The sequence below is a fragment of the Salvelinus alpinus genome, chromosome 35 (genome assembly GCF_045679555.1).
Source record: "Salvelinus alpinus chromosome 35, SLU_Salpinus.1, whole genome shotgun sequence".
NCBI lineage: Eukaryota > Metazoa > Chordata > Actinopteri > Salmoniformes > Salmonidae > Salvelinus > Salvelinus alpinus.
This window is the reverse complement of record NC_092120.1, coordinates 14,700,625-14,728,189: the sequence shown is the minus strand read 5'-3', so window position 1 is coordinate 14,728,189 and position 27,565 is coordinate 14,700,625. Positions and strand designations below refer to the sequence as shown.

General features: G+C 40.6%; 2 protein-coding genes across 10 annotated transcripts in view; both read left to right on the top strand.

Annotated features, from left to right (window-relative positions):
• The window catches only part of LOC139564666 (diacylglycerol kinase beta-like), a 61,097-nt gene extending 57,641 nt beyond the window's left edge, over positions 1 to 3,456 (top strand). For all 4 annotated transcript variants that reach the window (XM_071384388.1, XM_071384389.1, XM_071384390.1 and 1 more), the window contains one exon: positions 1,232 to 3,456. In XM_071384388.1, coding sequence (XP_071240489.1) covers positions 1,232 to 1,339 — 108 coding nt within the window. In that variant the 3' untranslated portion in view covers positions 1,340 to 3,456. The remainder of the gene's footprint in view (positions 1 to 1,231) is intronic.
• Positions 3,457 to 7,300: 3,844 nt separating this feature from the next.
• On the top strand, positions 7,301 to 25,814 carry LOC139564196 (ETS translocation variant 1-like). Of its 6 annotated transcripts, XM_071383476.1 has the most exons (15): positions 7,326 to 7,458; positions 7,583 to 7,643; positions 7,837 to 7,957; positions 8,389 to 8,479; positions 8,808 to 8,855; positions 9,489 to 9,554; positions 13,572 to 13,625; positions 18,302 to 18,431; positions 19,484 to 19,666; positions 19,956 to 20,203; positions 22,092 to 22,163; positions 22,266 to 22,334; positions 22,470 to 22,639; positions 23,773 to 23,874; positions 24,046 to 25,814. In XM_071383476.1, exons 3-15 carry the CDS (start codon positions 7,913 to 7,915, stop codon positions 24,271 to 24,273), a joined length of 1,506 nt encoding a protein of 501 aa, XP_071239577.1. In that variant the 5' UTR covers positions 7,326 to 7,458; positions 7,583 to 7,643; positions 7,837 to 7,912; the 3' UTR covers positions 24,274 to 25,814. The 6 variants fall into 6 exon arrangements, with proteins under 6 accessions (XP_071239578.1, XP_071239576.1, XP_071239580.1 ...); XM_071383477.1 differs by lacking the exon at positions 7,583 to 7,643 and having other exon boundaries at positions 7,301 to 7,458; positions 22,095 to 22,163; XM_071383475.1 differs by lacking the exon at positions 7,583 to 7,643 and having other exon boundaries at positions 7,301 to 7,458.
• The last annotated feature ends 1,751 nt before the right edge of the window (positions 25,815 to 27,565 follow it).

The following is a 27,565-nucleotide window of genomic DNA, read 5'->3' as shown; positions in this document are numbered from 1 at the left end:
TGTTGGATGATTTCCATGGTGAGTTACAGACGTCTCGATGCTGAATTTTGAATCAGTCAACCTGTTAAAAGTTCATTAAAATGGGATGTTATCCAACTAATTATTAACAACAACAGTTATGCAAATCATGTCTTGCATGCATAAGATAATTAACCCCATTAATTTGCACTTATAACATGTATTACTACATCTCTATTGTACACTGGAATAACCTTTAAAGGTCCATACATTTTTTGAAAGTATATATAATCATTGATTATTGACGACTATAACTTATATATTCCTTAATTGTCTTAGTTTAACTGTTGTACACCATCAGAACCCAAAATATACGTTTGTTTTACTCCATTGTTTGTAAACCATTCAATTGTAAACAAACACTGACTGTGTAGCTTTAAAACATGGTTAAAACGATCATTTTGATCTAATGGATGGTCAGTCCCAGTATTGATAGCTTTGTTTGGTTACGTTCTCCAGCCCCATCCCTCAGCTATTTACCAAAACAGTGGTAGGGTAGCCACTTTGTTATGCTTTGCAGATTGCCCCTTTAATTAATCTATTTGAAAATTAGTGTCAATTTCTTTACCATAAAATACAAACTCTTATAGCCTTTTAAGCTTTCAAACACGGTCAGCTTCTCTTTCAAGTCCTTATTTTGTGCTGAACCTTTTTTTGACCTCACTTCTCATGGAAAGGTTAATTTGTCAATTAAATGATACTCCAGTAACATTCAGTTCAGTCATGTTGAATATGATTTGGACATCAAGCCCACGCACAATAGCGACCACTACAGTGTTAGAGTTCATGAACGATGAATGGCATGCTTCTCTTTGAAGTAGAAGGGTTTATTTTATGCTGATGATACTGTTCACCTTGCTCATTATTCTTGTTTATACTGCAAGGGCTATAGTATAATGAGCTACGTCCAGGTCAGGGCATACCTTGATGGTTGATATTTACCTTTTCATTGATCTGTGGTAGTTTCACTTTTTCTTCTTCTGAAATACTAATAGCGTCTAATACTCATAGAATTCAAGCATCAAGCTTTTCTCTGTGGTCGCTTATTGGAATGGCAAGATTACATTATTACACAGGCCATGACCTCCCTTGCTGTACAGTGTACAGGTATGTTCAGTGGGTCCATGTGCTCCATGTTATGAAAGCATTCACCCAACCGTAGCATACCACCATGTAACTCTGTCCTGTTTCCCTCACTCTCTGTCCACACCAGATTGAAATAGTGCATAAGAACCAGGCCCCGATGTTGATGGGTCCCCCACAAGGCAACAGCTTCTTCTCCTCTGTGATTCGACGAACATGCAGCGAGAGCAAAGACTGAGAGAGAGACTTAGCCTCCGGCCTCTTCTCCAGAGAATCAAGCCGTCTTACCCATGGAGGTTGCTAGGTTTGATGCCAGAATGCTAATTTGCTAGCCTAGCTCCATTTGGGTTGCTAGGTTATGATGCTAGGATTCCAATTTGTTAGCCTAGCTCCGTTCAATAACATACTATAGCTGCGCATGCTACTTCTGCCACGGAAATGTCAGTGCCCCCTTACTTATTTAGAGTGAGGAACTACAAGGACAGAGGCTTTGGTTCATGATGCGGTGCCACTCCACAATGCCAACACAGTGGTATTGTCCCTCTGGAACAGTTGTTTACCTTTCCAGATTTCAACTTTATACTGTTACAATGGCATGTTTTTTTCAAAATGTCATTTTTATAGTGGTCTAGTGCAATGTGCCATGTGGATCAAGTCCTTTGAAGGAAGCGACACATTTCTGTCAATCATTGAAAATCATTTGTATGATAAGGTATTGATTTATGCTGCATCAATGTTTTGAATGTGTTTGCGTTTGAACACCCCAATGCATGATGGACATTGGATTACTGTTTATGAGGTGAACATATCTTTCAGGGTGCATAAGGACAGTGATGACATTGAGTTAACATATACTAATAGCATTTGGTCTAAAGTAAAGTTTCAGGTTATTTGCTTCGCATTTCTTCGGGCACTGACTATCTCTTCAATGTTGACTTCATCAGAGAATGGATTTAAGAATCTCAAAGGCTCTGTTAGGTTTCCCACAAAACATGTTTGACAGGTTATTGCTCAAATGTCTTGCAGCTGGATCATAGAAACTATTTCCATTAAGGCTCATAGACCAATTAAGGAAAATGAATTGGTAACAAATGCATGCACATGTCACATGACATATACAATTTTATATTCTATATTGCACGGGATATACAGACAATTTCTTCTAATTGTGCTGTGCATATCTTGAGTTGCATGGATAACCAAGATCTATTTTTGAACGTGGAATTGCACTGTGTTGTTCATTTTGGAAGTAAAGCACTTTGTCAGGGTTCAACTACTGCCTTTCTCTCCCACTATATGAAATCATATCAACCTGAAATCAACCTTTTGTGGTCAGGGAGTCCTGTTTTTCAAGGGCAGGTACTCAGGTATTGTTAAGATATAATATTGCTCAAAGGTTTATACACTTAAGTATTATTATAGAAAAACCTTTCAAAGAATAGAATTGAGTACATCATGTAGTACAATTATCACAGTCAAGACTCCAGAGCAGGTTTTGACCTCTTTAGGTTATTGATTTGTTCAGTCTTTTTCAGCTGTTTGCCATTGAGCATGTTTACAATACATCACTCATACATGCATACATTAACCAATTAGAACTCAAGTCCAAATGTGAAATTACTATTGACATACTTGAGCTGGAATTGAAGAATCAATCTTGAGAATCAGTCTAATCAATTTGCATGACTGGGTTATTCAGAGACAAGAAGAAGCTCTGTATTCTCCCTCTAGATATCTGCAGAGGCTATTTAGTCTTGCACATGATGTGCATATAAGTAAGACTAACCATAAGAATGTCCTGATATTGTTAACCTGAACAGTATTTTGTATTTTTAATTTCAGAAATCTATAGTGACTTTTTACTATATTGACATCATTCCTCCAGTTTTCACCAAAACCACTGACCCATACCTCAATATAATATACTACCAAAGATAAACAGAACGAAGGCCATATTCAGATCACATATTCAGATCAGATCCATACACTATCTGAAATTCTTCAAATCTGTTACACATGAATGACACCCAAACAGTACATGAATAGGTACAAGTTTTCAACTGAAATGCATTCCTGCATGTTTTCTAAGTACAATTCAATGATAGAAGAATACTGTATTGGATTTCTGTCTCTGTTCAAAGTGCCATCCTGCTTATGGAAGATTTGGTTCCGCCAACTTTTCCATTACTTTGCTTTGTATGTGCAGTGTTTGCTTTGTACAGTGAAGTTGTATTTTTGTACACAATGTTATTTTTCTGCATAAAGCATTGCTCTTCTCTGTAAATCACGCCAATGTGTAGTTCTGTTCAAAAACTGAACAGAAGATGAAAACAATTAAATGTTGTTGTCGTTTGACATGCTCACCGACATGTGTTTTTACCTTTGACCCTGTTGACACCTAATGCACTCAATGGCACAATGTCACCTGAGACGGGTTGACTGTCACCGACAGGGGACTCACGATCCTGTTAGTGTTTTTACACCTGCTCTAAAGCTATTTATACAGTGGATACACTCAAGTCATGAGAGATGCCTGTCAAACTTTCTTATGGCTCATAGTATGTCACACTTGACAGTGCTGTGTACAGTTTGCACCCTGATCCTGCGATGACCCTTCAATGACCCTGTAACATGCTTTTGTCTTGTTGCTTGAGTCAACTAAATCAATATATGATTAGTCTTAATATAAATGTCCCTTACCAAATCTAATCATTTCCTTTAGCCTATATTACTTTTAAAATAATGAAAATAATTGTGATTATATTACATAATTTCATTCTTAACTCCTCATTCATTATGATCTCATGTATATCTTTACTGTAGGCTTATGTTATACATAAAACAATGAATGCTTTCTGCACAAAGTAACTACATGGTGTTGCTACTAATTCAATACAATGTAAAATATCAACTGGAACACATAGCTAATGCTTGTTTTCCTAACTCTCTAGGGATGAGGCAAATGAGTGTTGCACTAGTGTTTACCTCTTCGCTTGGTGTCAGATGGACAGGACACCTACGCTTGACCTGTGTTTCTCAGGCCTCCGGGGGGTTCCACAGGAGTGACAAGATAATTCACTTCCTATCCCCATCAATGTCTTCCATTGTGTGTATCAATACCACATATATTTTTAAAATGTAATAATGGCCATAGGACGGCTTCAAGATTTCTACTGACACATAACACCCTTTCAACTGAACATTACATGTGTTTCTGTGATATTTTCATCAGCCATGCAAGTGTTTTGATTCATGTAATAACCAATTTGTATAATATTAGAATAACTGTTTAGAATTTCCTCCAAATCATTAGATTTTTATATTTGACATTAACATTTTAGTAATTTAGCAGACAGCTTATCCAGAGCAACTTAGAGTTAGTGCATTCATTTTGTGTATTTATAGCTAGCTAGGACAACCACACATCATAGTCATAGTAAGTACATGTTTCCTCAATAAAGTAGCTATCAGCAAAGTCAGAGCTAGTAAGGGGGGGGGGGGGGGGGGTCAGGTGTAAGTGTTAGTGATATCTTTCTTTTGTAAAGCACCAGACTGCTCTCACTGTGTGTTAGTGTCCTATTGACTGTGATGCAAACCTGTCCTCAGTTGCCCAGTGACCTGTGATTTACTTACAGGTCAGTGCCTTCTGCAGGTCTGAGGCACACAACAATGCATCCCTTACATTAGGGGATAGCTGCAGCTTTAGCAAGTCCCTCTGGAAACACTTCAAAATGCTGTTTCCATGGTCACAAAGTGTGTGTGCTCACATCTGAGTGTGTTGCCTCAATGAGAAAGAAGGACAGAGGGAGCGTGTGTGTGTGTGTGTGTGTGTGTGTGTGTGTGTGTGTGTGTGTGTGTGTGTGTGTGTGTGTGTGTGTGTGTGTGTGTGTGTGTGTGTTTAACTATACTTGTTGGGACCAAAATTTGACCAACCGGGGACATTTCGTTGGTACCCACAAGGTCAAATGCTATTTATACGGGGTTTAGGGTTAAGGTTAGGGGTTAGGTTTAGGGTTAGGGTTACAATTAGGGTTAGGATAAGGGGTTAGTGGTTAGGTTTAGTGTTAGAGGTTAGGTAAAATAGAAGAACATAAGGTGCGTGCGTGTGTGTGCGTGTGTGTGTGTGTGTGTGTGTGTGTGTGTGTGTGTGTGTGTGTGTGTGTGTGTGTGTGTGTGTGTGTGTGTGTGTGTGTGTGTGTGTTTGATCAAGAACGTGCTCTGAGAAAACATGTTCTCAAACAAAACAAAACAGGTTCTGTACACAGGTAGCCTACAGTGGGGCAAAAAAGTAATGTATTTAGTCAGCCACCAATTGTGCAAGTTCTCCCACTTAAAAAGATGAGAGAGGCCTGTAATTTTCATCATAGGTACACTTCAACTATGACAGACAAAATGAGAAAAACAAATCCAGACAATCACATTGTAGGATTTTTTATGAATTTATTTGCAAATTATGGTGGAAAATAAGTAGTTGGTCAATAACAAAAGTTTATCTCAATACTTTGTTATATACCCTTTGTTGGCAATGACAGAGGTCAAACATTTTCTGTAAGTCTTCACAAGGTTTTCACACACTGTTGCTGGTATTTTGGCCCATTCCTCCATGCAGATCTCCTCTAGAGCAGTGATGTTTTGGGGCTGTTGCTGGGCAACACGGACTTTCAACTCCCTCCAAAGATTTTCTATGGGGTTGAGATCTGGAGACTGGCTAGGCCACTCCAGGACCTTGAAATGCTTCTTACGAAGCCACTCCTTCGTTGCCCGGGCGGTGTGTTTGGGATCATTGTCATGCTGAAAGACCCAGCCACGTTTCATCTTCAATGCCCTTGCTGATGAAAGGAGGTTTTCACTCAAAATCTCACGATACATGGCCCCATTCATTCTTTCCTTTACACGGATCAGTCGTCCTGGTCCCTTTGCAGAAAAACAGCCCCAAAGCATGATGTTTCCACCCCCATGCTTCACAGTAGGTATGGTGTTCTTTGGATGCAACTCAGCATTCTTTGTCCTCCAAACACGACGAGTTGAGTTTTTACCAAGAAGTTCTATTTTGGTTTCATCTGACCATATGACATTCTCCCAATCTTCTTCTGGATCATCCAAATGCTCTCTAGCAAACTTCAGACGGGCCTGGACATGTACTGGCTTAGGCAGGGGGACACGTCTGGCACTGCAGGATTTGAGTCCCTGGCGGCGTAGTGTGTTACTGATGGTAGGCTTTGTTACTTTGGTCCCAGCTCTCTGCAGGTCATTCACTAGGTCCCCCCGCGTGGTTCTGGGATTTTTTCTCACCGTTCTTGTGATCATTTTGATCCCACGGGATGAGATCTCGCGTGGAGCCCCAAATCGAGGGAGATTATCAGTGGTCTTGTATGTCTTCCATTTCCTAATAATTGCTCCCACAGTTGATTTCTTCAAACCAAGCTGCTTACCTATTGCAGATTCAGTCTTCCCAGCCTGGTGCAGGTCTACAATTTTGTTTCTGGTGTCCTTTGAGACAGCTCTTTGGTCTTGGCCATAGTGGAGTTTGGAGTGTGACTGTTTGAGGTTGTGGACAGGTGTCTTTTATACTGATAACAAGTTCAAACAGGTGCCATTAATACAGGTAACGAGTGGAGGACAGGGGAGCCTCTTAAAGAAGAAGTTACAGGTCTGTGAGAGCCAGAAATCTTGCTTGTTTGTAGGTGACCAAATACTTATTTTCCACCATAATTTGCAAATAAATTCATTAAAAATCCTACAATGTGATTTTCTGGATTTTTTTTTCTCATTTTGTCTGTCATAGTTGAAGTGTACCTATGATGACAATTACAGGCCTCTCTCATCTTTTTAAGTGGGAGAACTTGCACAATTGGTGGCTAACTAAATACTTTTTTGCCCCACTTTATTTCCTTCTTTAAATGTAGCATAAAGTAAAAGTATAATAAGTGGCTTTTTAAAAGTCCAATTTTTGAGAAACATTGTGCAAAGTGACAAAAGTTTAAAACAGACATGCGCAAGCAAGCACAAACACACACTCACACACACACACACAGACAGACAGACACACACACAGTTGTGACACTGTTCATCACAAGTTGTTCTCTTTAGAAGTTAAACACACATGATTAAAAATGTGCCTGATTGAAGGGTGGAAATCGGATCCAGTGAAAGACTGACAACCAATAGGAAACGGAGCGCCTTCTTTTTTCATGGGAGGCCCCAGGAGGCGAAGCCAAGCCGCGCGAAAGCAACACTAGAGCTGAGTGAGCGCGAGCTTCAGCCGTCAGATTCAGCAGCGGGCTTCACATCGCTGACTTTTGTTTCTTACTAAATAAAGACAGAAACCCGTGAATGAATGCGGCGCATATTAATTAGGTGAGTGTCCCTATTCTTTTATTTTCTGTTTTGTGTTTACGATATGCTTTAGAGTATTATTTAGTACAGCTTTTGGTCACGTTAGGTGGTTGTTCTCTATATTTATCGCCATCCTTGCGCACAGCCTATAGCTAGAAGTGGACCGTTTGTAAACAACCTTATGCATAGCCTACCTCTTTACAAAGGTGAGTGAACACAACTCATTGTGAGCTATGCAGCTAATATATCAATTATTTACGTTTGTAGTGGGATAATCGTAGTGCAAGTTCACTGCGGAGGTGTTTGTACCTTTATGAATTAAACTGTTTCAGGTCGACTACCTCGGCAAGTTTAGACGGTCCATTCATTTTATTCTTCCCCCAATCCATCTTGATATAGGGTGGTCGGACGGCACGCTCCGCGGACAATTCTGGCTAATTGCTTATCAATTAAAGTAGAGCATTAGCGTTGGAGAATGGATGGGATTCAAGACCAACAAGTGCCTTATATTAAATCCAATGTGAGTGAGAGACACGTTTTTTTACGTATAACCCGAGACCAAATAACAAATAAACAGCACTTAGATATCAGGAAATTGTTATTCATTACTGTGTTATTAAGTTGATGTAAAACCTGCAAGCTGGTCACTCAGTTGGTCGCTCAGTCACCTCCTCCATGTGCAGATGTATGTACGGATAGCATAATATTTGAACTATTACTGTGTAATACATGATGTTATATATTCTAAGAAATATTGTAATAACGTTATTACTAGTACTAAAGTGTTGCATTCCCTCTGTAGTTATAGGTAAAGAAAAGGGACAGGGGCAAGTTTAAAAGTGTGTGAGATGTGTGATTGATGGCCATCTATTGCTCTCTCAGCTGTCATCTGTGCTAGTACACAACAGAATCACTCCAGTGGGAAACATTGATTTGTTTCCTCCCGTTTAGAGGCCACAAGGGAAGACGTCTTGCAGCGAGAGACCAGCAAATGACAGAAAAAGAAAATTAATTAACTCTGACCTGGCCCTGGACACTGAAGGTAGGTAGAGCAGAGGGGAGGGAAAAGTTAATTTCACGGCTTCTTAACATTTGGCAAAATTCAATTGGTTTGTGGCCACCTGCACTCGTAAGCAAAATCTCAATTACAACACATTCACCTGTGAAGATTGCAAGTAGCATCTGTCAGTGGCTACAGACCCAAATTGAGTTGTTATTAGTTACACACGTGCCTCTGAATCATCTGGCCAAGCCTCCAATGGCACTCTAAGCCTATTAGCCTGTCATAGTGGGGGGAATTGTTTCTGAAGCTTTTTTGTCATGTTTTTTCTTCCCCTCGATGATTGTCCTCCATTGTTTTATTCTCCTAGAACTCTTCCAGGACCTCAGTCAGCTGCAAGAGACCTGGCTGGCGGAAGGTAAGTGTTTACACATTTACTGTAGTGTCAAAGCTCAACAAGCTCACTTGGTTTAAAAGACAGAGTAAGAGAATTGGAGAAAGGGAAAGGGAAAGGTAGAGATGTAGAAAAAATTGGCCTCAAGTTCCATTCCTACTAACGTGCAGTCCAATTAAAGCTTGTGTGGAAGAGGCACCTTGTGTGTCATGCATACATTAGAGACTGTGATGAGCGTGGTCTTGAGGGAGACTGAGGAGGCTCTACCCAGAGTGTCATCACAAATTACCAGGAGAAAGCTCTCCGCTGCTCACTGTCTCTTCTGCTTTTGGCAAGAGCTAACGCACGCAAGCCGCCACCACCGCACCACCTCCACCGGTCCTCTACCATCTCCTCTCTCTCACTCACTCTCTATCGCTCTCTCTCTCTCTCTCTCTCTCACACTCCCTCACTCATTCTCTTTCTTTTCCTCTCAGCGCATCTCTCTAAAGATCATACTCCATAGCTGTAGTATCAGCTGTCTTCTCCGTTTCTTTATTTTTCTTTTGGAAGAAAAATAACGGATTTACTTGTTTTTTGTTGAGAGTTTATTTTTTGTTTTTGTTTATTTAATAATTTTTTCTAATGGCAAGACTTGCTCTGTGTGGTATAACTCAGACGTGATGCTTCAGGATTTAAGCGCGGGTGTCTTCTTTCCGCCCTGTTTGCAGCACAGAAGTTTTGGTTAGTAAAGAATATTGATCATATTGTGCCTGTACCATTTTCGTAAGATGCATGTTTCATGTGTTTGTGCATGTCTAAGTTTGTAAATCTATTAGTCTGCTGTTTGTATCTACATTTGATCTTCTTCTCTTGAATATCATTTACATATTGAAAATGCTTTTCTTTGCATGGGACATTTGCATTAGTTTGCAATGTTTCTTCTTTACAATTGATTGCTAATAAGCTGCAATATGCATTAACAGAAAAACATGGCCTTTTATTCTTTAAAACTTTTGTTACTACATTTCTGGATGTTATTATTGCTTTGATTACATTTAGAGTGACCTATAAATTATAATATGCAGTATGTCCAATCTATGTTATTGGCATTAGGTTTTAAAAAATGAAATCACAAAGTTTCTGACTGAGTAAATAGGGGTGTAAATATGAAGTAGGATGTGGATTCAACGTGTGAGTTCTTTGTAGCTTCTATAAAAGTCATCTACATTACTTTTTAATCATTTTAATTTCCCATGTCAATATGATTGTATGCATGCATGACAAATCTTGAAGTTTGTACTTGCCGCTTGCTTAGGGACAAAACAAGCCCACAACATTATGTGCTGTATAATTTGGTCCCATCATCTTAACTCATCTTGTAAATGCACCATGAGTTCCCTTTCTACACATAATATAACAAAGTTTATCTCTGTATGTGGGACATCTTTCTCAAAAAAAATGTAATAAATGTATCCTTTATTTAACTAGTCAGGTCAGTTAAGAACAAATTCTTATTTACAATGACAGCCTACCAGGGAACAGTGGGTTAACTGCCTTGTTCAGGGGCAGAACGACAGATTTTTACCTTGTCATCTCAGGAATTCGATCCAGCAACCTTTCGGATACCGGCCCAATGCTCTAACCAGTAGGGTACCTGCCGCCCCAATGCACTGCATATTTACTTTTCTCCTTATATGCACTACACATCATTGATTTATGTGGACTGCATTATGGAAGACAAAAACATGCCAACATCTTGTGTCAGCTAACTATTTAATACAAATATCGTTTGGATTAGAATTAGGCTACATTTGGTATCAATAATGCCATCATTCTTTTGTTGTTCAATCTATGTCAGTGTCAGGGCTTTTGTTCTTTGTTGGTCTCTCAAGCTTTGAGGGGAATCGACATTTGATGACAGATTGAACTTTTGATGATTTATATTCAGAGCACATATTTGAAATTCATCTAGAAAAATGTGTACTTATGGTAAATTGATATTTTCTTCAGCTCTACTGTTGCAGTATATTAGTATTGAACAAGACAACCTGTTTCTTTATCCAGTAGGCCTTAGTCTCTACTGGCAGATAATTCTAGTCGTAATGTTAAGGTCTAAAGTGTAGATCCTTAACCAATAATATACATTTTTATTATACTCTATCAACTGTGATGTTTTTCTGGTAAGTTTTTTGAGGTTATCTTATTACATTTTCCAAAGAGGTAGAAAAATATTTCTCCCTGCTTTGCACAGGTGGATAGGCAACTTAATCATTGATGAGATTCATCTATTCTTTAATACATTTAAAAATGCTTGCAGTGTAATTTAGGGGTTTTAAAAATGAAAAGTATGCTTTGAAATAGATATTGGAATACTTTACCAGCTACTCTCTGCCAGTTAGATTATGAAGTATATACCGCAGGGCTTGTAAAAGAATAAGATGTCGTTTTAATATTTTAGTATTTAAGTGGGGGAAAAAGGCCTTGGTTCCTGATATAGATATTACTGTAAGGAGTACAGTTCTGCATGTCGTGGATCATTGTGATGTACGTTTCAAGATTGAAGTAGATTTAATAAATGACTTCCTGTCCATTAAGATAAAAAGGAATACCTACCTACCTACCTATTTCAAAGATTTATTCATTCAGGTAATTGGAAATAAGAGGAGGAATTATGGGAGACAGACTGAATTTCCGACATCACAAACCGAGAGGTTGAAGGGTTCTTAAGGTTCTTAACCTGGCCATTTTGGCCAAGGCTTTTTCTCTCTCTCTTTTTGGGAGTTCTTCAAGTATCAATTTCACTTTGAGATCTATTTGGTGAGGTTGCCACAATTTTAGAGTACTGTAATTTTTTAAAATAAAATGTTGACACAAATGTGAAAATGATAGCCGATGCAGTCTGGTCTATTGAATTCAAAGTTTTAAAAGGAGACAGTAAATCTTTTCCTCAACCCGTTCTTTTCATCTCAGCCCTGTTGTTGGTGCGCTAGCTAGATTTGTTTGAAACCCAACACCATCAGACACACAGCACTTGTAGGTACAGGAGCCTAATGGTGTTGGGCTGGGATGAAAAGAACGGGCTGAGGAAAAGACAAAGGATGTGCCACTACTACTCAGAGCCTGTGTATGGGGCTTGGCTGTTTTTCTTTTCTCTCTTATTTTCTCTCTCTCTCTCTCCCTCTCTCTTTCTCTCTCTCTTTTTGTGAATGGCGGCAGAGTTCTAATTTTGGTGCTCTCCCCGGGAATTGTTGCAGGGATCAGCTGGCCCATTCACAGACTGGGTCCAGTGACTCATACATCCGGCTGCAACATCACTTTCTCCCCTCTCCTTTCGTTTCCGCCTGTCCGTCTCCATCCTTCTTCCCCTCTCGCTTTGAACCTTGCGTCTTTGTGATGCCTGCAGTGCGTGTGTGTTACACAGTGCTAGCGAACTTGAGGTAGAAAGAAGTTGTACACGGTTGTGGTGGAGACATTGTTTCCTTTTCTTTGAGTGGTCAGGCTTGCACTGGATGAATGTTTTCCAGTCATGGTTTTGTGGTGGAGCCAGTATTTTGAATTGAGAGAATGTTCTGGTCTGTAATTATTTGTAGTGGCAAGGTATGACATTATTTTGCACGAAAAGGTGCTTTGTAGTTCTTACAATGGCCATATTGATGCAGAAATCACAGTGCACACCACAATCCCACTGCAAGAGGGGGCTTGGCTGGCACAAAGAATTGAAGTCAGCAGGTGCACAGGGTTTTACAATTATACTTCAGTTGCTGTTATGTTGATCTTTATCACTATACAGTATTGCACCATACAATATAATTCATCTTTCCATGTGTGTATCAGAACAGTCTACTGTATTGACACTTGTTTTACAGTGAACATTAGTTCACACAAGGCTTGACCTAATAGTTTTTCACTTGTTTTTACACCACGTATATTGTGAGAAAATAGGTTTTTCTTTTTCTATTTTGTTGGATCGTTCCTTTTCTCTCATTTTGAAAGGTGAAAATACAAAACTTGATCATGTGATACAGACCTGCCTCGACATGATACTGATTCAGTGATAATGAGAATCCACCTCTTTGTGCGTAAAAATAGACGTGCTAATGACACATTTAAATCTCTCATATTGCCGTTTGCCACAATTCTCCAAACTCGTCAAACTTCAGGGACCTAAAAAGTGCAAATATGTGTGATATAAATATATACATGCCTAATTGGACCCTGTGCAGAGCCTTCATTGTCTTAGCATTAGCCGAAAGCACAGGAGTGTGAATGATAGGTGAAACACTCTGGATTGGAGCAGAGATAACTCGGCAGGTACAGGTGGATTCAGCAGTGGGGAAGAACCCAATTAGCTACTGTTAACAATGGGTGTTATTGCTATCGGCGTGGAGATAGCAAACTCCTGAAGCTACAGCATAATCAAAAAACGGACTAGACAACCTCAGGACATATGCAATCAAGAGAAAGAGGGGATGAACAATATATTCGTTCTCCCTAGAGACCGTTATTTTAGCTTTTAGCTGTTCCATTTGCATTCTATTTGTACGTTGGTGCATTATAACTTGGATAAACATTGGGAGGATTCTGCATTTACATAGCTTTGTTCATGAATAGATACATGTCCATAAAGGGATTTTTTATGTCTTTAGAGGATTTTTGCCAAAAGAAAGGATTGAGACGGTTAGACTGGATATTATGAGTCTGGTGTTGTCCATCGGCATGAAAATCACTTTTTCCTTTCCTTTCTGCTTCTTTCTCTAGCTCAAGTTCCCGACAATGACGAGCAGTTTGTCCCAGACTACCAGACTGAAAACTGTGAGTATATGATGCCACAATGTTATTGTATTTGTGTATGTATGTGTGAGTCTATGTGTTTGTGTGTGAGTGTGTGTGTGTGTTTTTCCATGTCTCTCAGTACCCCCACCTTCACTCTCACATGTGGTCTCCGGAGAGCTAGTCTTGCAGGTTGGCAGACAGGTGCAGAAGAGAGGGGGTGGAAGAGGGAGCTATGATATTATAGCACTGGGGTTTATTTATGTAGGAAAACATCCAAATATTTTGAGTCATTTGCAATGAGTGATAATAATCAGATAGTGTTTTTATATATATATATATTAATAATCTCAAACTCAATATTTTCCAACAGTATTTTATCCTCTGTAACTGTCAGTATTTGTTGTGGTGGTTATACTGGAAGAAATCCAATATATCTTGACATAAATGCGCTATACATTATAATGCACTTGGTGGCACAGTACAATGAGCATTTAAAGTGAGTGGAGACGAGGCTGTTGTTGGCACAGTGTGGTTATGAAGGAAGTCAGCCAGCATGGAGACAGACATGGAGTGAGTGGAGCTCAGTGGGATCCAGTGCTAGCACATGTCTTTTAGATGAGCCAAAAGGCCTGTGCAACAGTGAGAAAGCAGGAAACTGTGTCTGTAATGACCATTACCCCCCATTTATCACTCACATGTTTGATATTCACCTCAGAATATTTTATTAATTTTAATACTTTTATTTCTACATTTGTCTCAAGAAACTGTTTGCCTTTGAGGAACCTCTTACCAGTTTTTCTGAGCTCTGTAGATGTACAGTATGGTACATATCCACTATAGGATCCAAAATGGTTGCACAGTAACATCCATAAGGTCTTGAGGTCCCCATGTCCTTCAAAGCCATCCAGGGCCCATCGTGTCCATTGTAGTAGGAGACTGCTGACCATAGGAAATGTCCTGTTGGCATGCTGGAGCAGACTGGAGAGGCACAAACAGATGGTGGGTGGGAGGGCGAGGGCACTGTGGTTGGGCTCTCGAGCAGGCGTCCCAGCCTGCAGGACTCCAATATGGGTTTCACCAAGGAGAGAGAGAGAGAGAGGATGGTGGGATTGTTTAGAGGTCAATAGAGGTAAAACGAGGTGTATGACATGTACAGTCAATTCATTCTTACAGTATGAGGAAATAGACATAGAGAACAGGTGGAAACATGGAAATAGACTTTGAGATCACTGCTGATATTTTTGACATAGAGAAGCATTCATGTCCTCACTTTATCACCTCACTTGTAGACAATTTTTCCATGTTCATCAACCATACTTAACATCACATTTGAAGGGGAAACTTCCAGACATTGAATCTTAAGGCTTTGCACATGGAGGAGACATGTTCTTTGTCTAATACCTTCAAATTTAGTGGTTTCCAAGCTCTCATTAGCATAACTTAGCAGGGTATGAAGAAGTACTGTAGATGGTGTAAAATGAGACCACATGTAATCAGCGGATAGGGGCTACTAACATTAACAGTAATGGCAAGCACTTACACTGTGTGAAAATTGACGTTTTTTCCCCCTGTTGCCAAAAGACTGATATTTTATGAATGGACTGGAGAAATATCTGCCAAAAGTAGACTTCACTCTAAATGCCAAAATACACAGTTTGTAACCCAATGCACACAACTGTTGCCCTCAAGGGGGTTTTGTGGTAATTAGGAATGATTGGCACCAAAATGACATTTCTTAGCTTGCAGCTAATATAGTGGCTGTATTGAGAAAATTCACTGTGAACGGCATAGCTGGTTGGGGAGTATTTCAGATATGATTTAAATAAGGGAACCAAAATAATCAAGGAAAGAGATTGTGTGCACTGCAAAGCGTAAAGTCAGACAAAATGCAAATACACTCAAATCTGTATTTATAAAAATCAATGATCAAAGTGTTGTTTTGAATCAAATGTATGGTTTGGTTTCTAAATAAGGAATAGGGCCAAACAAACAATAGTAATTTGTTATCAAAATATTAAAATGCAATTAATGTCGGCAAGCATAACACATGTTAATTTTGTGCAGAAAACCAGCCAAAGAAGTTGACAGAATATTTGAGAAATTCAAATGAAAGCATTCAAAATTATGTAATTAACTGTCAGAAATGCTTGTTCTTAAAAAACACAGTCATTTAGATAAATCAATCTGTAGATAATCACAGCAATTTAACATTGATGGACCTGACATTCAAAAAGGTTTATCTGTTCTCGTTACAGGTGATGTCTTCCATATTGATTGGTGTACCTTGGCACCCCACTGATAAATCTATTGTGACATTTCCATCTCTATTTTAGGTGCCTCTCTTAGAGCGCATGAGCTGTTCTTAACATTGTAGTTCATTCAGTTCATTTGCATATTAACCTACTGTGTTGTATAACAAAAACATAATTTCATAAACCATAATTATAGTGAACAAAAGTATAAATGCAACATGCAACAATTTAAAAGATTTTACTGAGTTACAGTTCATATAAGGAAATCAGTCACCTGAAATAAATAAATTAGGGCCCAATCTATGGATTTCACATGACTAGGCAGGGATGCAGCCATGGGTCGGCCTTGGAGGGCATACCAGGCCCACCCACTGGGGAGCCAGGCCCAGCCAATAAGAATGAGTTTTTCCCCACAAAAGGGCTTTATTAAAGATATAAATACTCCTCAGCACCCCCAACCCCACCCCCCTCAGACGATCCCACAGGTGAAGAAGCCGGATTTGGAGGTCCAGGGCTGGCGTGGTTACACGTGGTCTGCGGTTGTGAGTCCGGTTGGACGTCAAATTCTCTAAAATGATGTTGGAGGCAGCTTATGGTAGATAAATGAACATTAAATTCTCTGGCAACAGCTCTGGTGGACATTCCTTCAGTCAGCATGCCAATTGCACGCTCCCTCAAAACTTGAGATATCTGAGGCATTGTGTTGCGTGACAAAACTGCACATCTTAAAGTGGCCTTTTATTGTCCCCAGCACAAGGTGGACCTTTGTAATGATCATGCTGTTTAATCAGCTTCTTGATATGCCACACCTGTCAGGTGGAGAGAAATAAGCTTTTTGTGTTGTCTGGGATGTCTGGGATTTTTTATTTCAGCTCATGAAACATGGGGCCAACACTTTACATGCTGCGTTTATATTTTTATTCAGTGTATGTCCATTGATAAATACATGTACATCACAAAACAGTAAACAATACGTCTCTGTTACTTATTGTCCCTCTTGCCGTAAGCCTTTAATTAGCCAGATAAGGCTGCAGCCTCTGTGTCTGCGACGCCTGTGACGCCGTTCGACCTCGTCAAAGGTCTCCCCTCAGGAGGTACCACTTTGACCACCGATCGATGACCCGTAAAGGTCGCGCCCCGCCGAGGCCAGCGAGACCTGTGAACATCCCCTGTGCTTTGCCCCAACATGCCCCGTGCATCAGTCCCCTGGGACCCAGGCGTCAGATGGGGTGTTGACAGATCGCCTCCTCCACACAGAGAGACTGTGACACTGTCACACAGGCCAAGCTGTCAGTCAGCAGTGAGAAACTCAAAACATCCGCTTCTCTCAGCTCCTCAACCCCTAAACTACTTCTTCAGTCATCAGCCCTGGAAAGGACTTGTTTTTTAAGGCCCATTCTAGAAAAACATACACTGGCCCGGCAATCCCCCAGGTAGACAGTTGAGCATGGTTCTAGCCCTAAATAACCAGAGAAAAGACAAGCAATTTTAGTTTTTTGTCTAGTTTGATTGATTTTCACTTCCCTTCATGATCGGTATCTACTTTGTTTTGACGTCACAGTGTGTCTGATGCGGATTTTAACATGAAGATTGACAAACCTCTTCCTTTCAATGGTAACGAGGAAATGATTTTGCCCTATTCTCTGCATAAGTAAAGCACTTTGAGTTTATACTCTCCTCAGTAGTTGTGCATGTGCCTGGTGCAACCGCGTGTGCATGTTTGTGCACGTACGTAGCCTACGTGTGTTTATTAGCGGTGACACGCTAGCTCTCCAGGTACCCAGGACTGACTTGATCCTGACTGACTGGGTTTTCATCACCGTGGCCAATTGAATTAGTGTTGATCATGACTCAAGATGATGGGATGTTAATCAGGACTGATTTGGCACTTAACAGCTTCTTAAATGCACAGGCCACTGTGGGAAACTGGGCATAGGTACAGAGAGTGGGTTCAAATCAATGGGCCTTGTTAGTGTTGTCTGGACAGTATTGGCAGTTAGCTGAAACGTGATAGGGATTTAGTGGAGTCTAGCCCTGCTTTGAGATTGTCATATTTCAGGAAGGAAGAGACTCCCATTGTGTAACTGCGAGAAGTGAGTTACAGTGAGTGATGAAGACTGGGATTCTGGACTTAGAAATAGAAATAGTCTGCATAGATATTCCCAGCCCTGTCCTTAGGGATAGCAGTGGAGTAAGATGAAGTACTGGACATGTATACCTATTACCCAAATGTTGAATAAGGATTTTGTATGTGGTGGAAGGGCCTTTAAACTAGGTTTACTTTTCATGGGGACTATATGACTATTGTACATTTGGACATATAGCGTACTGATAAATAATGAATTAGTTACTGAATAAATGTTTCAACGTCACCAATCTAATGTCTCCCCTCCCTCCCTCCCTCCCTCCCTCCCTCCCTCCCTCCCTCCCTCCCTCCCTCCCTCCCTCCCATACATGTCATAGTGGCATTCCACGGACTGCAGCTGAAGATCAAGAAGGAGCCCCACAGCCCCTGCGCCGAGCTGGGCTCCACCTGTGGCCAGGAGCGGCCCTTCAAACTCCACTATGGGGAGAAGTGCCTGTACAACATCAGGTAGGTAAGCCACAGCACCAGTCACTTTCCCCTATCTGGAACCAACAGAGCCAGATTGCATACAAAGAAATAGACTAACACCCAAAAATGAACATCATAGGTTTTGGTGGTTTGTAAAATATCCTGTGGGATATTGAAGTAGTATTTATTTTACCTGTAGCGAAATCTCACAAGGATTCTGCAGGTAAATGTGGTTTGATGAAAATTAAAATGAATCACATTTTGTACAGTATTTTTTCATCTCCACAAGTCCAATATATCTCCACGCTGTTAGATGGATAATGACTGCTTCATTATGATTGCTTGATAAACTACAGTACTACTGGCTTCCCACCCTGTTTTCAAAGTTGTATTACTTCCATTTTGAGAATTCAAGACATTGGAATTGCAGCCATTCCCTATGAAACAAAAGGCCAGGTGCTGTGCTAAATGTTTCAAGTGGGATGCACTTGACTTGGGGAATAGATCTAGGATAATATACTGTCTACCTAAGGTGCTTTTTCAAATGAACCAAAATGCCGATGGCACAATAATTGCCTAGTTACGTCAAATCTTGAATTGATTTGACTTGTGATATATGGCATTGTGGTATATGCTTGCGATATTACAGTGCCGTGTACGTCAAGGGTCATCTTGAAGATGTATTCTAGAAGAGGAAACACAAAAGTATTTTAAACCCTAAACATACGCTAAAATATCTATATTTTCTTAAAGAAGGAAAATGTGTCAAAATTCAAATTCAAAATTTGGTGCAAAAAGTTTTTAAACTGTCATTTTGACAATAACTATAACATAAAAGACGATTGGATATGTAAAAGGATAGCGTTCAAATACTAGGCCACACTAATCAAATCAAATTGATTTATATAGCCCTTCTTACATCAGCTGATATCTCAAAGTGCTGTACAGAAACCCAGCCTAAAACCCCAAACAGCAAGCAATGCAGGTGTAGAAGCACGGAGGGGGGGTACAATGGCTTCTGTCAAACGGCATGCGTCGACATAATGTAAAAACAACAACAGACTGATCCCTCCACCCCGTGTGTCTCTCAGTGCCTACCAGCAGCACAAACACCCAACAGGCATGAAGCCCTCCAGCCCAGCGACGCCCCCCTGCAGCACCCCCGTGTCCCCCCTTCATAATGGCTCCCCCACGGCCGTCCCCACCCCCAAACCAGACAGGACGTACCCCCACCTCCAGCCCCTCCCGGACAGCACCTACTCCATGGACCACAGGTACTGTACTACACAGCTACTGTATACTGTAGGCTACCACTACATCATCTTTAAACTGGCACTAACAAAACATTATCGACATAGTTTCAAGTGCACGTTTTAAGTTTATTTGATCATTTTAGTACATTCAGTACAGCTTACCAGAATCTAGATGTACCATTCTAATTATACACAATGGGTTGTATAAATTGTCAAGCTTTAGGTATAAAAATGTGTATTGATGTCAGTCTATCTGTCTCAATCGGTTATCATGAAAATTTGTGAAAATGTAATTTTTTTGCCTTTTCAGATTTCGACGTCAGCTGTCGGAGCCCTGCCACTCGTTCCCCTCCCCACCGTCGATGTCTCGGGACGGAAGGCCCATGTACCACAGACAGATGTCTGAGCCCAACATCCTGTTCCCCCCACAAGGCTTCAAGCAGGAGTACCCCGACCCCTTGTTTGAGCACCCTGCCATGGTGGGGGCGCCCATTCCCCCCACGTACCCCCCGTCCATGATGATCAAACAGGAGCCCAGGGATTTCACCTATGACTCAGGTGAGTGGGTGTGTTGTCCTCTTCTTTTTTGGGGAGGAGGTGGTGGTAATAGAGATACAGTAAAATATGTTGTATTTAATATTGTGGTCTTTGGTCTTTGGTGTTTTATTAGGATTCCCATTAGCTGTTGCGAAAGCAGCAGCTACTCTTCCTGGGGTCCACACAGAACAAGAAACATGAGATAATACAGAACATTAATAGACAAGAACCGCTCAAGGACAGAACTACATACATTTAAAAACGACACACATAGCCTACGTATCTATACATACAGCCTGCAGGACTTGCTTTGTGGAGTGTGGTGTCAAAAAAGCATCTCTTTATTACGGACAGACCTCTCCTCATCTTTACGACCATTGAATCTATAACCTGGGTAAGAGCTATAGAAAAATGTAGCCTACTGTATATTTATATTTTAGTGTCCATCATTAGAGAAATATGACAAATTCGACCAAAAAACACAAATTTCACTCAATAATATAACCAAATACTTGAGCATTTGGACCCACCACAGCATCAAGTCACCCTCTTTTTAATCAGACCAGATAGTTGTCATTTGAGGAATGGGCCTGTTGATTGGATTAACCCATTATTAGTGCAGGGGGTTCTGGTTTGGGTGTCTGTGCCGGGCTCCATTTCCTGTGGTGCTCTAATGTCTGTGCCTGGTCACAGTCCGCCCCCACAGAAGGGGTGGTGGGGTGTTCTAATCCTGCTGGCTTCATTCATAAGCTAGAGCCAAGGAGAGATTACTGTGGAGTGGTGTAATAGTGTGCCCAGTCAGGGTGGAATGTGGCGTCCACTCTGCTGCCTCATGCAGAGAAAGATTTCAATATAAACAGCACTGAGCTCCCTTTGAGTTGGCCTTCTCTCTGTAACATGAGCCCTTTTCAACAGGGACATGTTCATAAGAGAGCGCTACAGAAAACATTTGCAACAGAAAACAAACGTTTCTATATCCCGGTAGTCCTCACTATTTACATTTGAGTTATTCAGCAGACTCTCTTATCCAGAATGACTTACAGTAGTGAGCGCATACATTTTCATACTGCTCCCCCGTGGAGTAGAACCCACAAACCTTGTGTTGCAAGCACCATGCTCTACCAACTGAGCCACACTGGATGGGTCTGTTATCTTCAGTTTGGTGCCTAATGAACACTACCCTGCAAACATTTACACAGGTTTCCAAGTATCTCGATGGTGTGGATGAACAGAGGGAGCCCTTTTCCAGCATGTTTTATATCCCAGATTGACCATTTAGGGGAATTTATTAGCAGTCATTCTGCAGCTTGTTTACTAGACCAGGCCTGTTGAGAGGATGGGAGGGGAGCCTGGTAATTTCATTAGCAGTAATTTCCTCTACAAGCCCATTACTTTGATGAAGTTCAGAGAAATGTTGATGGCCCTAAATTAACGGGGTTAGTCATTTTATTGACCATTCACTTTGTAACTGTTTTGGCCCTTTGATTGTAACCAGCAGCTGTAATGTTATAGGAGGGCCAGACATATACAGTGCAATATTATACTGTTGTAAATAGTACCGGTGAAGTTGTCGGCAGTGAAACAAAGTCATCACAGCCATCATGCTTCACTGCTGAAGAAACAGAACAAGCAGAAAACATGCCCAACATTTTATGCTACATTTACTCCAATGCTGCTAATAGGTTATTTTGAGCTTAGCCTAGACTACGACACTGCACTGTTCAGTACTAGTGTCATATTGTGCGCTTTAGTGTTGGCTGAGATCCAGTGTCATGCTAGAAGACATGTTCTTTAATCAGGGGCAGTGGTGCAGTGAGTGAGCAGTAACTGACTGCTCTCAGATAGCTGATACTGTCCTAATGCTCCACTGTCCTAAGGGCTTCTAACACCCATTCTTCCCTGTCTCCAGCAGAAGTGCCTAGCTGCCATTCTGTCTACCTGAGGCAAGACGGCTATCTGGCTCACAGCAGCAGGACTGAAGGTGAGGGATGACGCTCGGAGACATGTATGTTGGTTGGGTTATTCATCCCGTCCAAGTTGCCGTTTTCCTAACGTGATTTCTCAACACTGTCTCGTCTCTCAGGCTGCATGTTCGATAAAGTCGCAAGACATTTCTACGACGACACTTGCGTGGTCCCCGAAAAGGTCGAAGGTGAGATGTCCAAGAGTCGGCACATAAACTGCTGCTTTCACTTGTAATTTCAATCAAAGATATTAATTGAAACGTGAAATAACAACCTCCTCCCTTCCCTCCCTCCATCCCCCTGTCCCTCCATCCCCCCTCTAGGTGACATAAAGCAGGAGTCAGGTCTGTACCGTGAAGGTCCAACCTACCAGCGCCGAGGCTCACTGCAGCTCTGGCAGTTCCTGGTGGCTCTCCTGGACGACCCGTCCAACTCTCACTTTATCGCCTGGACCGGCCGGGGCATGGAGTTCAAACTCATCGAGCCAGAGGAGGTGAGAGCATGTCTGTCTCATCATATTCCACATGGAGTATCTTAGTCCCTTCAAGCAACAGTGACCAGATTATTCTGATCATTGAAGTGAGTTTGAGGTGAAATCTGTTCTTCAAACGGTCAGAATAATGTTTTAGGAAACGTTTGAACGAGGCAATGTACCGTACTGACGTTCCTTTTTTATTGCCTCACCCCGTGCTAAAAGTATGAAATCTGATCAAATCAAACACTGTCAACCAGAGAGTGGCCTACTAAATATTTCAATGAACCTGTTCCTAAAAATATAAACGGTGTTGACGGTTCTGCCCTTTGAAATGGAACAGGTCTGGGTTTGTGCGCTCACATTACAGACAGAGAGGCACAGTCAGTGTCCGGTGTGTTGGTAGGGTAATGGTTAGAGGAGTGTGTGTATGTGTGTGTTGGGGGGGTAACTTGGCATCGGTCCACATGGCCCAACTCAGTGGAACCAGCCAGCTGCAGCGAACAGGGGGGGCATTCATACCATCAGGTGACCAAACGCGCTAACTTTGGGCTTTGGGTGGCCGTAAATTCTGCATTTGGCCCGGGCAGGTGTAACACATGAATGAGCATGAGGACATGAAAGGGGGTGCAACGTTTTTAGTGTTGGGTCCAGGCAGAGAGGGAGAGAGAGAGATACAGGGTTAGAAAGAGAGAGAGAGAGAGTGAAAGAGAGACAGGGTTAGAGAGAGAGAGAGAGAGAGTGGTATACAGAGACAGTGGGAGTAGGGCTTTAGAATGGAGGATGGGAGGTTGTGTGGTCTGGTAGACAGGTGCTGTAACATCTGCTGCCTGCTCCACTGGGTGACAAGTTCCTAATGAACACATCCCTGTCAAGGGCTGTGGAGTCTGGTTCCACTCTAATTGCTATTAGGAAATATGGATTAGTAAGCTTTGACATTTAGACAACGTCATTTCATTCTTACCGGGAAGTTGTGCAACAGGGGGTGTGTTATGTTCTCACCTCTTATTATGCACAAAGAATATGTTACAAGACTGAAGTCACTAATCTGTACAATGTGATCTTTCTATGACATTCTGGTTCTATTCATTTCACCATAACCATTTCCCCTTTGTTTATGTGTGTCTGTCTGTTCATGGATGTGTGTAACAAAGGTTGCACGTCGATGGGGAATCCAGAAGAATCGACCTGCTATGAACTACGACAAACTCAGCCGATCGTTACGCTATTACTACGAAAAAGGCATTATGCAGAAGGTAAAAGAGGCCTAAGGCTGCACCCTGACAAGAGACATATGACGATGGTTCTGCGTTTGATTAGCTGTAATACCTTCTTCTCCATAGTCAACCATGGGCTCTGACAACTGTCCCTTTGGGGACAATAAAGTTAATCTCATTTTATCTTATCTAATCTTATCTTATCTCCAGGTGGCAGGGGAGAGATACGTGTACAAATTTGTGTGCGACCCCGAGGCTCTGTTCTCCATGGCCTTCCCTGACAATCAGCGGCCCGTGCTGAAGACGGACATGGAGCGGCAGATCAACGAGGAGGACACGGTGCCGCTGTCACACTTTGACGAGAACATGGCCTATGTGCAGGAGGCGGGGCCCTACTGCAACCCGCCACACCCGTACAGCGAGGGCTACGTTTATTAACGTAAATCCCCAAGACGCCGAACTGGTGTACTTCACAGTCGCTACGAACGGGGGGGAAAGACTTTGTCATTCAGAGGACCCCGAGTCACCCTCTCTCACAAACTCCACCTTTTTTCTTCCATTTTTTTTTTACGTCCAAGCTGTGCTGCAGGATGGAGAGTGCACTTTATGGACTGACTGACAGTGTGTGAACCTGCGGGGGCTAGCTATGTAATTGGGTCGTTTCAGGTGTTTATGTTGATATTAAAGGAGGGATTCCCCCCCCCCCCCCGAGCATGCCGTATTCGTATGAGACAGGACTCAAAAGCCAAAGGTCACATATGGACATATTCCTGCAGTCTAGGCAGGTGAATCCTCAGAGCTTGAAGGAAAAAAAATCCTCCTGATCTTTTTGACAGCTACAGGAAGCATCCTCAATTATTTCTTTCATTCCTCTTTTTGTTCAATTGCCCTTTCATCTCCATCATGTGTACTTTCTTACTCATGTAAGTGATTAATGCAATGTATTGTAATGACATGCTTTTAAGATACTTTTATGGTGAAGTGACATAATTCTAGACTTGAAACAGTAATGTAATTATAACAATCTTAGTTGACATCTACATGCTGCCTTGCTACCAGTTTTAAATGTGCCCCTTTGCCAGTACTGACTGACCCACAGTGCATCATGATATGACTGAGTTTTGGGTTCCTTTTCAAAACTGCATTGACTGTGTAGACCTGTAGGAATTCGACACGAACGGTCAGATGCAATCAAATTCACCCTAAACATACTTTATTATATGTAATGCAAATGACCTGTATTTAAAAGACAAATGAAGCAGAGACTGTACCTTATTTAGTCTTTGCATTGTTGTGTATATCACACCAGCGGTCAACTTAATGAATTACATATTTATAACAAACATTTAATTCTGATTTGTCCTACATTATATGACACAAATGTTTTTTATGTTAATGATGTGTATTAATTCAGCCATAACACTAGTTATCCGATATTTCAAGGCCACAATGTGGGAATTGTACAAAACAAACATTCATTTTAAATCCTATCACACGATGTTGCCGTCCCCTTTTAAAATCAAATGTAATGTGAGGAATGCATACAAAAAAGAGAAAAACATGCTAACTGAATTCAAATCATATCTAACTTTTTCCTTTTTGTTTGTAGACAAATTATGTACGTGTTGCATACGGGGGTTGCATTTTAATAAAAAGGTATCAGAAATATTTTTTATTTTATAGTATTATAAAGATCCATGTTATATCTGAAATAGGGTTTCCATGTATAATCAGGTAAATGCACATTGGTTGCTGCTTCTAATTGTAACTGTCTATTTATAGTCTAAAAATAATGGCAACTGCAATCTGCAATTCTGCGTTCAATGTTTATGTGTTTTGTTTAGTCATATGTTTTGTTTTATATTCTTCAAAAAGGAAAAAAATTAAGTCACCACGATGAAGTTCTGTAAAAAGTATACAGGTTGGGATGGAATTAGCAATAGCCAAAATTCTGTAATAAAATAGTGCTGAAAAACTGGTATATGCGTGATTGTCACCCATGAAAATATATACATATTTCTTTACCATGAATACAATATTTTCAGATTTATTAGCAAGTAAACATTTTTAAAGAGAATTGAAGTATGGGATCTTGGTGAGCTATCTATGGCAACTACTGAAATAGAACATATCATTTTTGTTGTCATTTCCACAGCCAATCTTACCACAAAACCTCGTGTTGCATAAAACACAAATATTCTGTAAGGTTTCAAAACCACATTACTCAGTAAGGATAAGAAGTTGTAGTTCATAGATTTACTGACAGGCATAGACAAATTTAGAGCAGTTCAACCAAGCATGAGTGGGTTGGTGTAGAGAAGTGCAATGGAGAAAAGTAACTCGGCAATTTCCAGGTTGGTGGGGATACTCTCTACCGCAAAGCATTTAGCCAAAAGTGACACCCAAAGAAAAATCAATGTCTAATTTAAGACAGTATTTTTTTCATGTTGGACAATTGTTGGTGTCTTTTGTTCCTACTCTTAAAAGCTGGAGTGTCAGTAATGAAAAAGTAACACTGCCTTAAAGTTATTATTGCCTCTTGTAAAGTGTCACTTGCAAAAAATCAATGGCTAATTTAAGGAAGCATTGTTTAATTGGTTTCACTGGGGGAAAAATGAAAACGGATGTGTAGGTAATGAAAAAGCACAGTTTGGCTTAATTTGTCAGGCCAGGTTACAGGCAAACCCTATTATAGGTCCTAGTCTTAGATGTTTTTATTGATTGCCTATAGTGCAATGTATTGCCCCTTTAACTTTATCCATCTGATTGCTTTTTTGAAGCATTTACTAACACCTAACTTTTAATATGATGAATTACATATTATTTGATTACATGGTCGTTCCACCAATTCAGTGCTTTGAGAAGTGTAACTTGGTAAAAAACAGTTGATTTGACATAATTTTTACATTCTGTCATAAAGAACAGATGTTCAAATACACTGAACAAAAATATAAACGCAACATGTAACAATTTCAACGATTTTACTGAGTTACAGTTCATAAAAGGAAATCAGTCAACAGAAATAAATTCATTAGGCCCTAATCTATGGATTTCACATGGGCGCAGCCAATCAGAATGAGTTTTTCCCCACAAAGGGCTTTATTACAAACAGAAATACTCCTTTTTGTTCAGTATACATAAAAAACTAGGTTGACCGTAACAGGGTTGGAGATTTCATCTTAAATCAGCCATAAATCCCCTCGTGACAGGAGGAATGGAAGCTTGTTGTGTGCAACAGGGAGTGGCAATTTAATTGCTAAAATATTTCTAGCCTGTCTATCTATGGGTAACAGGGTTAACGTGATATGCTCAACCCGCTCAGTTTTTCACCACAAAACATCAGAAAGTGGCCAAAAAATTGTCGACCCAGCTCTTTTGATTTGACACTATGATTTTACTATTGGATGTTCAATGTTTCTTTGGAATTTTTTTTTCAAAGGAATAGTTTCACCATATTAAAATGAGTGTTCAGTACATGTAACAGGGTTGACCTTAAAATGAGGGACAGAGTCACTAATCACATTAAATAAATAATAGTCTTCAGAAATGACTTTATCAAAGCAACAAAATAACTAGGGCTTTGCAATGATGACGAAACGTGGACTTTTTTTCACTTTAGCAAGCCTCTGTTCATATTACAAATGTGATTATATGGTCTATATTAAAGGTAATTTCATATAATATAACAGGCTTTTAAAATTAAATATTGATTCACAATTTCTACTTAAAA